General features: G+C 37.2%; 1 protein-coding gene across 9 annotated transcripts in view; it reads left to right on the top strand.

Moving 5' to 3' along the window:
* Positions 1-16,481, top strand: part of MYO9A (myosin IXA) — a 186,964-nt gene that overhangs the window by 64,744 nt on the left and 105,739 nt on the right. For 8 of the 9 annotated variants that reach the window (XM_074917624.1, XM_074917623.1, XM_074917628.1 and 5 more), the window contains 6 exons: positions 962-1,056; positions 5,061-5,123; positions 6,366-6,465; positions 8,972-9,028; positions 13,395-13,492; positions 15,866-15,992. In XM_074917624.1, the coding sequence (XP_074773725.1) occupies positions 962-1,056; positions 5,061-5,123; positions 6,366-6,465; positions 8,972-9,028; positions 13,395-13,492; positions 15,866-15,992 (540 nt within the window). The remainder of the gene's footprint in view (positions 1-961; positions 1,057-5,060; positions 5,124-6,365; positions 6,466-8,971; positions 9,029-13,394; positions 13,493-15,865; positions 15,993-16,481) is intronic. The other variant, XM_074917629.1, reaches the window with a different exon arrangement.

Raw genomic sequence — 16,481 nt, forward strand, 5'->3', positions numbered from 1 at the left:
AGCTGAGCAGGGAATAAATCTATTGGGAGCTCGGGGCTGAGCTCTGATATTAATCCTCAGCACAAAATGTTTTGTATTATAATTGTAATTCAGTGTCCATACACAAACAACACTTAGACATTATCTTGTGTATAATTACCTTAAATAAGTTTGGCTCAGAAGAAAAGGTGAATGATTATCAAAACTGGTTTAATAAATGAAACATTAATTGGACCTGGCAGCTTGACAGATTCTGTCACTGTGGGCCAGATTATTATTAAAGTGATTTAGGCACAATTGAATATACCAGTTTTCTGTGAGACTGAGCTGCAGTTCTTACAGGTTTCTTCTGTTTAGAGATTTCTTTTAAATGGCAATAAATGACTCTCTGTATTAGGTGCCTCGGTTTAGGCAAGGTTTTAATAAAAGCTTTGCATAATAAAGGCTTAAAGGCATTTTGATTTTGAAAAAACAACAGCAGTAAATCGAAACAACAGTGTCTGAAATGCTGAAAATACTCTGGGTTATGCTGGTGACATATATGACATTGTCTAACATCTGAGTAGCCTTCAAAGCATTTTTTCCCCTAATTCCATATATAATTAAAAAGCAGCTTCCTCTAACTCATTAAAATTTAGAGTCTTGTTGGAGCAGTGTACTTTTATATTTATTTAAATGAATAAAGCACAGCCTTAATATAGACTATAATAACTTCAAATATTAAATCTCTCTTGTACAGCTAATGCTTTATTTTTAAACAGTGTTTATGTGCCCTTCATGAATACCAAATTGAAAATGAATATGGTCCCCAGAATCTCGTTGTATTATTTTGTAGACCATTCAACTAACTTTCACCGTATGCTTTTTATTAATTACACAACGACGGCAAAATCCCTAAAGTTAAGTTGTTAGTGATGTGCATATAACTAAGGTAAGGTGGTGGCTTTTCAAAGGCAATGATGGCACCTCTCTCTTTTCACAGGCTTTTGGAAATGCAAAAACGGCACATAACAACAACTCGAGTCGATTTGGCAAATTTATTCAAGTGAATTATCAGGAGACAGGCACCGTGCGAGGGTAAGTGGGAATCAGGTTGAAGATGCTGTACTTGCTCTTACCTGCACAAGGAACCTAAATAGGCTGTTGTAGGGGGTACATGAAAAGAAGGTTAATATTTTTGCCCAGTGTATTACCTGAAATGGTGGTGGGATGGGGGAATATGTTTTTTTAAGCATATTCAAATCCATTGGTATGAAAATGTTGGCATATCTCCGCTGCATACTGAAGCATGGATACACCTGAGCTGGTTTCGAGCCAGCTGAGCTGTCCTTAATCATGATGTCAACTTTATAATTAAGCTGAAATGGAACTTTTCCTCTTAAGATAGCAGTTAAGGAAGGAAAGAGAAACATTTTATCTAGGATGGGTTAGGGGTCTGGAGCATATGATAGGAAGTAGAGGCTGAGGGAGCTGGCTTTGCTCAGTCTGAGGAAGAGAAACTCAAAGGGGGGATTTAATCTCCAGCTGCCTGATGGGTGTTAGAGAGGTGGTGGAGCCAGACTCTTCCTGATAACTGTCTAATTCCCGGTATACTTCTCTCTCTACCCTGAAGTCTTTCTTTAACCCAGCCCTTGTTAGGGGGTTAGGGTTAAGTTAGGGCCTCTTTTTTACCCCCAAGCCATTGCAAGGAGGTGCTTGTCTCCATTGTGGTTCTCCACAGTTTATTTTAACATCTCTTCTGCTACACAAAGCTCATGGGACATAACAGCTGTGGCTCAAACCTTCCTTCTCCTGGGGAGGGCTGCAGCAGAAGTGCTGCATGGTTGGAAGCCTATGGATGAAACCTTCTGGGTGGGCTTACCTAAGCCTGGCTTTCTGTTTGGCTTTAGACAATTTACACAGCATCAGGTCATCACAAAGTGACTCAAGCTAGCTCTAAATGAGCAGGGTTTCATTAACTTCACTTTTTGTCCACATTAATTACCTCAGTTGGAAAAGCAAAGAGTAGAAGTGACATTCTAGGGGTTGTATAACTTCTGCAGCTAGCTAAAAGATCTCTTGCTGGGACTTTGTTGTTATTTTAGTGAATTGCTTTTAAATTATTTTTTTTTTCTTTCTTATTTTCCAGCAGAACAGTATCACACAAATAGCTTCCATTAATTTTTCAAATGAGCTTGGGTACTCTGTGTACCTTCCTGCTGTTTTTTTCATCCTACGTCAAATCTGATGTTCTTTTTTTCTTTTTTTTCTTCCTTCTTTAATTCTGGTGAACAGTTCTCTTAAAAGGATAAGCTTCGAAATTTTTTAATACCTACTGAAATACAGGGTAATAAGAATGCAACAAATGCCTTAACTTCTTGGCATGCTATGTCAGCTCTGTGGAAGTGGCCTCTATTTATACTTTGCAGATAGGTGCAAGTAACATTTTATTCATATACTGTAGTTCATAAAATAAGAGGAATTTTCTCTCTTTAAAAAAATGCACTTTCTTGGTCTTCAGTTGCATGGGGTGATGTGACTGTGCTTTGCTATAAGCCTGCGGTGCTGCCCCAATGAAAATAAAGAGACATTTAAAAAAAACGTGTGAGCTGTTCCTGGCATAAGAGGCCACATATTTTTCCATAGCCTGACAAGGAAGATCACAATTTATTTTATTTTTTTAAAAAACTGCATAGATTTTAAGCACAACCCAAGTCAATTATCATCCTGTATTCTGCATATTATTTGCTTTGTTAATGTGACTGTAACTTACAGCCCCAAATCAGAATTTTGCTCTGTTCGGAGGCTGAAAATGGCAGTTGGATATTTGCTTACAAACCCTATGCATGTAATGACCAAAACTTGAAGTGTATTTGAACTTAAGAGATGTAATAGCCAAAAGATTTAGTAGCAGCCAACCACACCCCATGAAATGAAGTCTTTGAAGATGTCTTTAAAACTGATGGATCATGAGCAATGGCTACAGTTAAGTGCATTCCCATAAGGCTTTTTGAATTTATTATGTCCTGTTCGAAGATAAGGACGTAGTGGAGGAAGGTCTTTGCAACCTGTTCAGTCCTCATAAGATGATCAAAAGCTTCAACATCTGACATGCTCCATAAAATTGCAGAAGAGCCAGATAGGAGACATTTTAATTAAAACCAACAGTGCCCTGGTATAATGGTAAATCTGTGCAATGGTGTGAGGCTGTATCTCAAATGCCATGAGTTGGCACTTTCAAACATGCTGTCCTTGGGTGTTTTGCATGTTGGTGTTTGTATATGAAATTCAGTCTCAGATTTCAGCTGATGTTACCTGGTATGCTAAGTACAGACTCTGCAGCATGCTTAAATGAATATTTTGCAGGAAATCATACTCTTAGAACTCCTCTTCTTTACTCTTAAAAGTAGATTTAACATAGTTGATGACAGTAGATAAAAAGAAAACGTTTGGAGATGTCTACTTCTTTAATACTTAAATTGGTTTTCCTTTCACTACCCTCTTACAAGAGGGGACATGTATTCTTCTTCCTGAGTTATGTTTTCGTTATGACCTTTGCACCAAGCAAAAAGTATTTTACCAAAGCAGCATTTTAGTTGCATCTACAAAACAGTTTAAAAAAAAATAAATTAAAAATTGCCCTGGTTTAAATAGTGGTTTGAACCAGATGACCTCTAGAAGACCTTTCCAACCAAAATAATTGAATAAGAGTAATTTAGTGGTGCGTGTCTATAATAAGAGCAGAAATCACAGGGGAAGGGATGAGACGTCAAGGGCAGTGGATGTGATCCAGGTTGTCATACAGCAGCATGCTGAGCTACTACCCAGGGGTGGGAATGGGATCTGGGACGCTTTGATACCTTTTTTGCTCATCTGTTCACCAAGCCTGCAGTGGATTTATGGTGTGGCTTGGAAAGGAAAAATTGGGTTTGGGTTAGAAAGAGGATACAAAAAACCACTGTCAGTGAGGAATATCCATAGACAATTCTCATCTTCCTTGCAGGGAATAAACAAAAATTTTTGTTGCATATCATATAGAGGAATTATACTGCTTTTACTCTGTCTGTCTTTACTCCTCCTATGGAGAAAGATCATCCAGCTTGGGGGTTGCATGTGCCATTTCCAGTAGCCTCTCCTAAGAGCTGCCCATAAGAGTTGTCACAAAACCTATGCAGCATGTTCAAGTGATTTATTTTACTTGATTTTTTTATAGTGAAAGGAGGGGAGGATTACTGAGATGCAAGTAATAAATAGGTCTGTCCCCATCTGGAGACTGTGGTGGAGAAGTGAGTGTAGAGGCATCTCCTTGTCCTACCATACCCAAGGTCCATTGGATTTCCTGATTCATACGTGGCTGCTAATGTTGGTGCCATGTCACTGGACGTCTGTAGCTGGAAAACCACAGCTACATCATCAAAACTGCCATTTATAACTCTGGTTTCTAAATCCCTATGATTACTGGTTAGTATTGTGTGGAAGAAAAAGCCTGTTGAAGCTTGTTTCAGCTCTATAAGCTTGTAAAAAGTATTTAATATGTAAATTAAACATGTTTATTATGGAGGCACTTAGGATAAAATGTAAACTCCAATAAGGAAATTTTGCAATTTTTTTATTTTTTGACCATAGCCACAAGTTAATAACAAGTTTTTGTTGGGAAGTCGCTTTTCTGGAAGAGGTAATAGTGATTTGAGGGCTGGTGCTGCAGCTACATATGATCTTGCAAACTTGCACCCAGTTATTTCTTGTGTGCAGAGATCGTCGTCTACAAGCACTTTTACTTCGCTGGCTTTGGATTAAATAGTTATCTGAGATTCTTCACTGCTGTCAAAATTTTCCCCTGTGCTCCCTGCCCATAGGCTAACGCATCTGAGATCGTATTTTTCATATCCAAGTTAGTGTTGGCTCTGTATCAAACCAAAAAAACCTCAAAAGCCAAACATAATATTGGGCTTGTTCTGCTTAGGAAGAAATTTATATAACTAAGTGAAACAAGGCTGAATTTTTTTTTTGTACGTAGTAAGGCTGAAAAGTCCGTGTAAAGCTGTGTTCATTTAAGTTGAATATTGGGTCAATGAATAACGCTTTCATTTTTTTTCTTCTAGAGCTTATGTTGAAAAATACCTCCTAGAGAAATCAAGACTAGTCTATCAGGAGCACAATGAACGGTAGGTGCCTATATTTTGCTTATAGGGTTGTTTTTGACTTCTGTGCTGATAGTGTGGCACAGATAGCTTAAAACCTTGTTTGAGCTGGCATGGGGGATCAGGATTTTCACACTTCTAGCCCTGTGCTTCAAAGATAAATCATGCATTTTATATTTTGCTGTTTAGGGAGGAATGTACTACCCAGGGAAAATAAACTGCATTATTTTATTGACAGTCCTTGACTTATATTTTCCATTGTCTTTATGATTCATGTCATACACATTATTACGTCCTGTTTGTTTTCTTGTGCAACTTGTAAGCTGTTTAATATCTAATTTGAGGTGGGGGGAAGATGGTATTTTAGTTCTGTTTTACAGTTCTTAATACATTGAAGCCATCAGAAGGGCCTTTAGAAAAAGCTGAAATTATACAGACGACCAATTTAAGAAAATTATTCTTTCTGAATTGCAACATATTATTTGTTACATACTCCTCTCTCAGCAATTACTCTGATTTTAAATAAATTTGCTGCTTCGAGTTGTCTTTCAACTCTTAGCACTTCTGTCTGTGTTTCCCTTTTGAGACACGTTATGTGAGAATTTTTCCTGAATGCTCATGGGCTGATTCTGAAGTTAAATAGCCTTGACAAATGTAGTTTTGGGTGTTGCAAGATGATTAAACTTGGTTCCTCTTGGAAAACATCCAACATAAAAGCGAAGTTTTAATTTTAGAAATATTGCTACACTCTTAGAGTTAATCCATGCTAGAGCTGTCTCGAAGCAAAACAGATGAGTGTCACTTGGGGTGTTTTTAGTATTAGTAATAATCAAGTATTTTGAATATTTGAGTAGCCATCAAAGTTGAAAATTTTTTCCGTTCTGTCTTACAGAACTGCAACTGCAAAATCATTATGTTTTAAACTATAATAAGGTATTAAAAATAATAGTAAGTTCTGTATTGCAGGCAAATATGTTGTTTTGATTCTAATAAATATGTAGGCATTGCACATGTTTCTGAATGAAAACATGACAGTGTTGGCTAGGAATTCTTTAAGTATATTCTAGGGCAGTGGATATCCTTGAATGTAAAAGAGGTATCTCATTCTCCATTACTTTAATATTTCATATGACTGCAAAGTGTGTACGAGTGTTCAGGCCTGGGTTTGGAAGCTAGAAAATCAGGTTATGAGTTTTACATATGCTTCTCTGATTAATGATGCTCTTCATTTTGAAGTCTAACATCTTTTTTTTAATTTGTCACCAGGAACTACCATGTATTTTATTACCTTCTGGCAGGAGCGAGTGAGGAAGAGAGATCAGCATTTCATCTGAAACAGCCTGAAGAATATCATTATCTCAACCAGGTGGGAATACTATACAGGAATACAATGCATGGTACTGCCTCTTCTACTGCTGATATTTAATGCTAATAAAGAAAATGTAGTAAAAATGGGTTGTCTTAATGCTCTATAGGCAGCCTTCCATCATTGGAAATAATTCTGCACTAGCCATCTGAACACCTGATATGAAGAAAAAAAAAAAGAAAAATCAGTGTTGTCCATTTTTGTCCCCTACCTGTGATGAAATAGTAATATTTTACCTGTAATCTGTGTGAATGTCATTTACTTATTAACTTCTGTCTGCTGAGTCGAAGAAAAGAGGAAAATGTGTGATACTAGTACCATAATGTGTGATAGATACTAGTACCTCTTCAGGATATAACATCTTGCATGAGGTAACCCTAATATCTGTAGCTTCATGGCTGGCTGTTAGCATGATTATTTGTATTTAACAATGTAATAAATTTAATATAAATAAAAACACAGCAACCATTGAAAATCTGTGAATTATAAATGAGTGAGGTATTATCCATGGCCAAATAAACTCACACTCTGGAAAATCTGATTTACTTCAGGTATTTAAGATGCAGTTGTTTACTGATGCTTGTGAACAGGGACTTTGCTGCTTTTTGCTAAAAAAAAAAAAAAAAAAAAAGTAAAAAAGGAGTAGGTCTATGTGGAAGAGTAGTTAGGTTATATGTTGGTTTTAACTAATTGCAATTTTCTCGGAGATAAAACATGATTAGCAATAAGGAGTGATTTAACCCCTAAACTGGAGAGAAATGTGTATGCACAGTGCAGCCCAAATAGCCTTTAGTCTTTCTAGAAATATAATTTAACTCTGGAATAAGTCTCAGTTACCTGAGGCTTTTCAAAGGTCTTTTTAAAGCGGGCTGTCAAAGCCCAAACCTACTGTAATATTAACGACTCCCACCCACTCTTAGCAGGATCAGGAAATTCGCACAGATGAGTAACAGTAAAAGCTGAAGGCTTTTTGCTGTCTCTGTGCCTCAGGCGACAGTTGGAGAACCTGGTGTGATCTTCATGAGCATCTGTGCTGCTGAGATGGTTTGGACCGAATGTTTTGTCTGATTCACAGGTTTTGTCGGGCAATCCGATAGTTTTACATTAGTTGAAAACGTTGCTTTAATTACAGTCCTTTTTTTTTAATAGCCATTTAAGGGTGTTAATATTTAAACTGAAATTATAAATCCAGTGGCATGTAGTGTATAGAACTATTAGGAATGCAATAATTTATGTTGAAACATTTAGTTTAGTCTAAATTAGGATGCTGTGGACAAGTAGGCTGGAGAATGATGCTGAGGTTAGTTCAGTGGAACAGGGAAGCAGACCTTGGACTTGCCTGAACACAGTGTGTGGACAATAGTGACAGTCTGAATGTTTAGGGGATAAAAAGGAAAAAGAGGTAGTGGAGGAATGGGAAAAGAAACTTTGGAAACATGAAAGGGGAAAATTATAAAATGACCCTTGAGCATTTACAGTAGCTTCTTAGATGTGTCCTAGAGAAATCCCTGCCTTTTTCAAAGGAAAAGGAATGAGCTCAGAAATTAACCGAAGTGTTTAACTAAAATATTAAAATTGAAAAGCTATAAAATATTGAACCAGACCCCTTAAGGACTGACTCAGTCCTTGAGTCAAGCATTATTTTCATTCTCCCAGGTTCCTCAGCTCATGTCGTGTTATGCAAAACACAGATACATTTTGCATTGCAGATGAGAAATAATCTATTCAGATAGTTCACCAACATGTGCTGTTATTTTGTTGATCTGTAAATGCAGGGAGCATGTTTAAAAAAAAAAAGTTTTTTTTTTTTTAAAAGCAAATTTACTTAACTCCCCTGAGTTTGAATGACTTTTCCATATCTCATACCAATGGCAGGTATACCTACCATTGCATACCCTGCAACTTGCTGAATATTTGCTGTGCTGGTAATTCACATTCATCCATTTTGAAACTAGTGATTTTCAGGATTAGATCCTGGAGCTCTGGTGCCATGTGTGTCTCCTTCTTGGGACTGGTCGCTGACTTGTGCTTTGACTTCTCTCAACTCCATCTCTGACTGGAAAAAGATACAAATTCCTAAAAAGCTTTCAAATCTTGCTTTCTAATTCATCAGAGAATTGCACTTTTGCAGCATATACGTGTCTAGAGGAGAGATTAAGAGTAGAACCAAAAAATCTGCTCTTCAGTGTGATTTTTCCATCAATAGCTCTTCAGATCTAGGTAAACCAAAGGTATCTCCAACCCTAGAGGAAAAGAAAAGATCTTAAAATTTATTAAGCTTATTGCATGAGAGGTCCTCACTGTCTTGAAAGCACTGTGAGCAGGAATCAGGGCACCATGAATGCAAAAGCATTATAAATCTTACCGAAAAAAGTAAGGAATCACTTTGCAGAATAATAACAATTATTTTACTTGGAAAGTCCACCTTGTTGCCCTGGTTAAAGAGCAGGTAGTGGGAGCTATTTTTGGTCTGAACACTACTTAACCCGGTCTGCCTTGCTTTCAGATGACAAAGAAACCCCTCAGACAGAGCTGGGATGATTATTGCTATGACTCTGAGCCGGTCAGTACAAGTACCCATGTCTTCTGTGTTGCTGGTGCAGGGCTGCTGCTCACTTGAATTTGTTAGGTGCACCAAGACCTGAGCAGAAATCGAAGTCAAATTAAGTTTAACCTATTAATTATCCTCTACCTTTCTCTGCCCTGCAGTCATGTCGCTTGTGTATTGGTTTATGGCAATACAGATGTTTTTTCCCTTGGCCTTTTCTGGTTCCTTCCATCTGGAAAGCTTCTTCAACAGTTGGATATGGTCATCTGGTTTTAGCAAACTAAGGGATTTTTTTTTTCCTGCCTGATATAAAATGTGATGATTTGTGGAAATTGTGATACAGCAGCAATTTGAAAATTGGAATTTCTTTCCGATAAAACTGCAAATCAGTCTCCTGAAGCCCTTAGAGATGCATCAGTACGTAATGATGGTTCTAGCAGTGTATCTGCTCTCCAGCTTCCAGGGGAAAACAACCCAAAACCATCCCCCTCAGCCATCTGTGAGAGAATCAAATCCTGACCTTCTTCAGAAAGCAGAGACAATTCCTTCTCCTAAAATAGTTCTGCTGACATGATCATCCTTTCCAAATGGATTGAACCAAAAACGGGAACGGTGAAGCTTCTCCCCTTTACCTGGCTGCTCCTGTGCAACTGAGTCGGAGGTGGTGGCTTCAGTTGGCGATATGCTTTGGGTGTCTGTGTGTCCCATGATGGTCTCTGTTGGTTTTGTCTTGCATGGGGAAGCATGTTTCAGATCAGCTGCATGATGTTCCTGCTAATTTTGCCGTGTTCTTAATGGTTGCTGAACTCTAGCTGATGCATCTTGGAAGAGTAAGAGGTAATCTGTGAAGGAGCTGGGTTTCACTCAGGCTAAATAAGCATCTTAACAGCAAGATGCTGCTGCAAAATCCTTAGGAGGAGAGGAGGGAAAGGGAGTCTAACCCCCCAAGGTTTAAAAATGTTGAATGTTGTATTGGCATCCTTAATACATCAGCATCCTTAGAGGTCCTACGAGAGCAGGAAGTACAGAGCAGATGCTTTTCTATATACCTCCATACACTTTAGTAAGTTGCAAAGACCTTAATTGCTTCAGGAGTGGGTTAGGACAATTTACTGGAGGAATTAAAATTAAAACAAACCCTAAATTTGATCCCTTCTCCTGGAGGGGCCAACAATGCTGTGCCAGTTTGGGGTTTACCGTGTTTTTATTTTGCACAGTGAAACTGTGTGCCATTACAATTCGGCTGTTTATGTGATAGTTTATTTTGCTCAGGATCATTTTCTGTGTTTTTCATGGTAAATCACATCTTTGCTTCAGTTGATGATTCATTCCTAAGCATACCCTGAACCTCTCCCCATAACCATGGCCTCAACCCCCTGCAGATGTCTGGTTTATAAAGAAACACTATTTTTTTAAACTTTCTATGAAAATCCATGGATTGCTTCAGTGTGATGATAGTAACAGGGGACTGGCTTTTGCTGGGAAACTAATTGCCCTGGCAGAATATTAATGATGAGTTTGGTCTGTGAGCATGGACTATGTAATGCTTGTCTGCCCTAATATCAAAGAAACTCCTTTTTTAAATAATTTTCCATTTATCACCATTAGGAAACAGTGCAGAGCTGAAACACTACAGAGAGCATTCCCTTTTAAGTAGATAACTTGCAAAAGGCTTTTCCATGCAGATTAATGAGTTTGGCAATTGTTATGTAAATTGTTAATTAAATTGCTTTTGGCATAGAATGTGCTACTTCTGAGTTTTCTGTGGTATTTTGCCATTGACTCGTGACTTAGTTTTGGATGAATGATGCCATAAAATGACATTGTCTCCTGGAATATGGAGCAACACTAAAAGTTCCACTTGGTATCTTTTTAAAAAAGTTTAAAAAATATTTATTTGCAGAATTTGTGGGTATATTATTGACCTGCAGACTCCAGATCCCACTATAGTGGGTGTGAAAACTTCTCTGGGCTCTTCTCGGTGTATTTGTAGTGGCTGAGGAAGCTGGATGGCCAAGGTTTGAGTTTAGAAGGGACAACTTTTTATCCTGCTGTTTTGTGGTTGAAATAATTGTATTGCTGATGCTTGCTGATCTTACTGATATATAATGTAGATGTCTTCTTTGCATTCCTTCGGATAATATATACAAATACTTTCTACATCTCTTAAAATGGGTAATTTTCAATCATCTATTAATAAAAGGTGAAAGGTCACACTTATATGAGTATTTCGTAAGAACATGCAGGTGTGTTATTTTCTCGTTAAATTTAAAACTCTTATTTTCATTGATGATGTGCACAGTTTTAAATGGTCTTACTGTTCAACATCTCTAAATTCTCTTTGTCCATGCAGTATTAAGTTGTTGTCCCTGAAGACCATCGATTTAAAAAAAAAAAAAAAAAAAAATTTCTTGTCTAGTTGAACTTCTGTAGCTTTTAGTTGAGGGGATAGGGCACTTGTGTGCAAGTAGTCTCCTGTGTTGTAATAAATACCTTGAATAGTAATTTCCCCTTATAATCAGTAGCTATTGCTCTAAAAATGCGATGGAGTGGGATGAAGAACATACCACTGACACGGCTGTGAGGCTTTAAATGTGGATTGGTGCCATAAGACACAAAGCTGATACTATGCAATAACTTCACTCTATATATTCTGTATTTATGATTTATTCTATGTACTATAGTTGAGTATGAGAGTCTTTTCAAGTAACAGTCATCATCCTGTGACTACTTGGTAATGATGCTCACTGTAGTATTCTTGTAACCCTGTTTAGTGCAGACTTTCAGAATTATTTGTGTAAAAGTTTGTGCATACTTGCTCATGTGGTAAATACAACTTACAAAGAACCAAAAAATCCTATGTGGATACAGCTGCTTAATTAATTCTCACTGCAACTGCAGCTATAATTTTTAATTAACATACCTGGATTAATTTGTAATAAGTCTCTATTTAGGTGTTAGTAAATATTTTAAGGTTTAAGATAACACTATATTGTGTGATGCACAATAAACTAATTCTGATTTGGAGACTGGGAATTTTTATAGGCAGCAATGGGAAAAAGTATTAACTATGGACTGTGAAATGAGAGAGAATAATTGATGATCCATGTGGGGCCCATGGTAAACCAAAGCAGAAGGAACTTAGCATTAATAATTTTTATACTCATTTAAGAAGCATTTATATTCCCTAAATATTGATGCAGGACAATATTATTTGGATCCGGAATGTCACTGGACTTCCCTGAAAGTATCAATGACTGCTGTCAAGTTGGGGATTATCTGAAAAACTAAACTGTTCAGACACATTAACCTCCAAGAAATATAAAATGTAGTGGATTTCAAATTCTCTCAATGCTCACATATTTAGAAAACTTCTTGGTAGTTAGAATGAAGTTAGTGAAAAACACATTTAAAGATTTCCCTTTCCTATGCAGGATTTAATTCACTGATATTTTACATTAAATTCTGTGAATTCTATTTTAAAACTGAATTATTCCTCTTTAGTTGTAGGCACTCCTGATGGACCAGGACTTAATGTGGAATAAACTGTCTCTAAATGTGTAACATATTTCATCTTGTTGTTAATTCACATCCTTTTTGTATGCTAATAGTCCCACACTGACAAACTCTTGCCATACTGTTAGAATGGTGTGACTTGCCTCTTGTGTTAGAGGTTAAGGCTAGGAAATAAGGATGTATCTCCAGGAAAAATTAGCCAAAAATGTTATTTTGGAAAAGGTATACCAATGTAGTTTTCTCTGAGGCCCAGGTTATTTAAACCAAGGTGTTTGTGGTGGAGATGTAGTGTCCTTTGAGAGACCATCTCACCACGCTGGATAAAAACATAGTACAGAGGAGACTGTTTGTGTATTCAAGAAATAATTATTGTATTGAAGTTTTCACTCTGGTTAGCTTTTCCATAAAGTCCTTCTAGAAGCAGATTCTCTAAACAACTTGATTTTAAAAAGCCCAAACAAAACAACAGCAAAACAAAACCCCAGACATTAAAAAAAATAATATTTTAAAAAATCAAACTTCTAATTGTGTGTACTCTTTCTAATATTTAAGAAGAAAATTTCTGCCTTGCTAATCCTGTTCTTTTATTGTATTGCATGTGTGTTTCTTGCTCATCTGCTATGGTGCTGTGAATCCCCCTGTCCCTGGACTGGGTGTTGGGGGTAATCAGCCACAGTTATTTCCCACAGTGTTGGTGGGGCCTCCTGAATATCTTATTTCCCAGGGCCAGACTGGAAATGTTCTAGTTGCTGATAAAAGGCATGGAGATCACTAAATTATATTTATGAGGTGTTGACTTGGCCATCTGGATGTGTTCTGATCTTAATTTCCTTCAATGCTTAATCTCTCTGTTTGAACCCAATAGGATTGCTTTTCCGTGGAAGGGGAGGACTTGAAGCATGACTTTGAGCGATTACAGCTAGCCATGGAGATGGTGGGCTTTCTTCCCAAGACTCGCAGACAGTGAGTTTATTTTCCATATTAATAGCTTAAAGATTCTATTATTTAATATAACCCCTGTAATCAGTGACATAATTCACCTGACTTGACCTAACATGACTGTTGTGTTCTACGTAACATATCAGGCTGGTGAGAAGGAGTAATTGGTGAGACACTGGAAGGAGGTTGCCCAGAGAGGTTGTGGATGCCCCATCATTGGAAATGTTCAAGAGCAGGTTGGATGGGGCTTTGAACAACTTGATCTCATGAAAGATGTCCCTGCCCATGCCAGGGGACTTGGACTAGGTGATATATAAAGGTCCCCTCCAACCCAAACCATTCTATGAATAATGACACTTGACCATTCATACAATAAAGGAGTAAACAGAATTTGAAGATATAAACAAAATATGCCCATCATTACTATAGTTAGTGATCCTCTTTGTGCAAATGGAGCATTGTCAGGAAGTTAGCACCTTGAAGTATTTGTCAGCCATTCATGAATAGTCATGCCTTACTCTGCATGTCATGCATCCAGATCCTGGTTTAATCAGAAATCCTGATTATTAGTCACATTTTTAATCCTTTGCTTGCAATTGCCAGCTCTGTAGACTCATATCCAAGAGGCCTTCGTTCACTAATTCACTGAAAGTGCTGGTTGAAAAACTGGACCTCTCAGCTGGATTGCAATACCACCGTGATAGGCTTCATATATGGGTCGTCTTCAACCAAAACCACAAAATAATTCCTCTCATGTTGATTGTTGTCTTGAAACTCTCGAGTAGGTTTGAATGAATTTGACAAATATGTTACTAAGGTTAGTAACAGGCATAGAAATACATATACTAATAAAATGACCTGAATGTAAGTATGATTTTGACATCACAACTATTGTTGAAAAGCACATCAATACCTGGAACAAAATGAGAAATCTTGTGCTTTTTCAAGTCAAAATGTTCAAACAATAATTTAATGAACGTCATTCTATTTTGTCTGAAAACCTGGAAGTTTACGTGGGAATAGAAAATTACTGCTTTGTACCAATGGCACTTCAAACCCGATTCATCACCTTGGGTAAATAATTGTAACAAATCAGTTACGAAGTGAAGACTGCTTTTTTCTGTATCTGTTCCACACACATGGATAAACCCAAGTATACCTACTTGTAGTATAAATATATGTTAGCATGCTTCCTTATCTTTCAAGAATCATGTTTCAGTGACAAGGTTTTTCTAAAGCCTGTTTAGGGTACAGTAAGGGAGTTAAATTGACAGAGTAAAGCAATCAGAAAGTCTTGGGACTGAGTAGAGTTGGATGTTACAGAAAATTTTACTGTGCAATAACTGTTCTTGGCACACAAGTTCTTGTATTTCTCCTAGTGAATTTTGCTTGTCAAAAAATATAGTGGATTCTTCGCTACATGAGTAAATTTATTCTACTTGACATTGTACAACTGTAACACGAATAAGTAACCACTTCAGCTGAGTATAAAAAAAAAGGACACTTTAAGTATTACTATATTCTTATAAATAATTGATTATAGCAAAACATGGTGTTTCACCTTTGTGGAAATGGTTACAGAAGAGAAACTTTTGTAATTGCATCCCTGTAATTCATGATAAGGAATCAGTATCCCTGTTTTAGAGATAAGAACTGGCTTGGAGGTGAAGGTGTGTTGTCCAGACAACCTGGTGACATGGCTAGGAATCGAATTTGATTTTATCCATTTTTAGCTCCCCAGAGAGTGTAGAAATAGGGACAGAGTTTATAGCTCAAGTCAGCCATGACTGGATAGTCTCAAAGAACTATTTTTTTTAAGGAGTGAGGATATAACTTAAAAATATCTAAATAAAAAAAAAAAAGGCTGGATAAATTTACTTGAAGTGTAACATCTTTGTGTCATTTATGCTTTTTTGTGTAGGCTTCCTACTTGGGTCTAGATCGTAGAAGGTAATAAATACATGTGCCAGGGGACTAAGAATGATCACCTGCATGGCTGAGTCGAGTCTCCCCCTTAATTTAGGCAACTGCATGATAGATATTTAATCTGGATATCTAGAGTACTTGAGGATTAATTTTTTTCTTATAACATCGGGTGCCATTTTTTAACCAGGGGATTGACATGTTAAATAATTTTCAAGAAAGCCATACCAATGCAAGTTTGATACTTGACTAAGTGAAAATATTTTTTACATGAGGCAAACTGGATGCTTCATTTGAGCATCATTTCTGAGGAAACATTTGGAGATTTGGGACATAAACTGCTCTGGACTGAAAAATCAGAGGAATGAGTCAAATACAAAGATAACACTTGGATGTTTGGGGATGTGGTTTGCTTTTTTGTTAGCTTTAAGAGAAAACAACCCAGTGTAAATTAATTCTCTCCATTTTCTTCAGAATTTTCTCTCTCTTGTCGGCAATACTACATCTGGGTAATATCCGTTACAAAAAGAAGACTTACCGGGATGACTCCATCGATATTTGTAACCCTGAAATACTACCAATTGTGTCAGACCTGCTGGAGGTAAGCCTTTGCTTTCTGTCCTGTCATGTTCACACCTAATGAGCTACCTCTAGTTTATAATAGAATTTATTTCCAGTTTCACTAAAGATTAAGTTCTTTTGTGTTACTGCTCATATGGGCTGTTCATGTTTGCCAGTGAAAACTTATAAAGATTTTTTTAAATGGGGTTTTTAATGTAGGGATTTTTTCCCGTATTCTTGAAGCTTCCAGTTTAATTGACCAAAAATACAGTTTATGGGATTAAAATCTGAAAGATTGCAAACCAGTTTTAGGTGGAAAGCAAACCTGCCATTCAACACAGTACTTTCTTGAGTTGCCAACTATCAGCTCCCTCACCAAAGTTCCCTGATGTCCCTGAAATCTGTCCACTATTAGTATAAGAAAGCAATGGTGAGACCATCAGCCCACTTCTGGTTCAGGTGGTGTCTGTAGGAGGTGCTGAGCTCACTTGCTGTGTTTTGCTCTCTGTTGTTACCCTGCCAGCATCCA

This window comes from Athene noctua, chromosome 13, assembly GCF_965140245.1.
Source record: "Athene noctua chromosome 13, bAthNoc1.hap1.1, whole genome shotgun sequence".
NCBI lineage: Eukaryota > Metazoa > Chordata > Aves > Strigiformes > Strigidae > Athene > Athene noctua.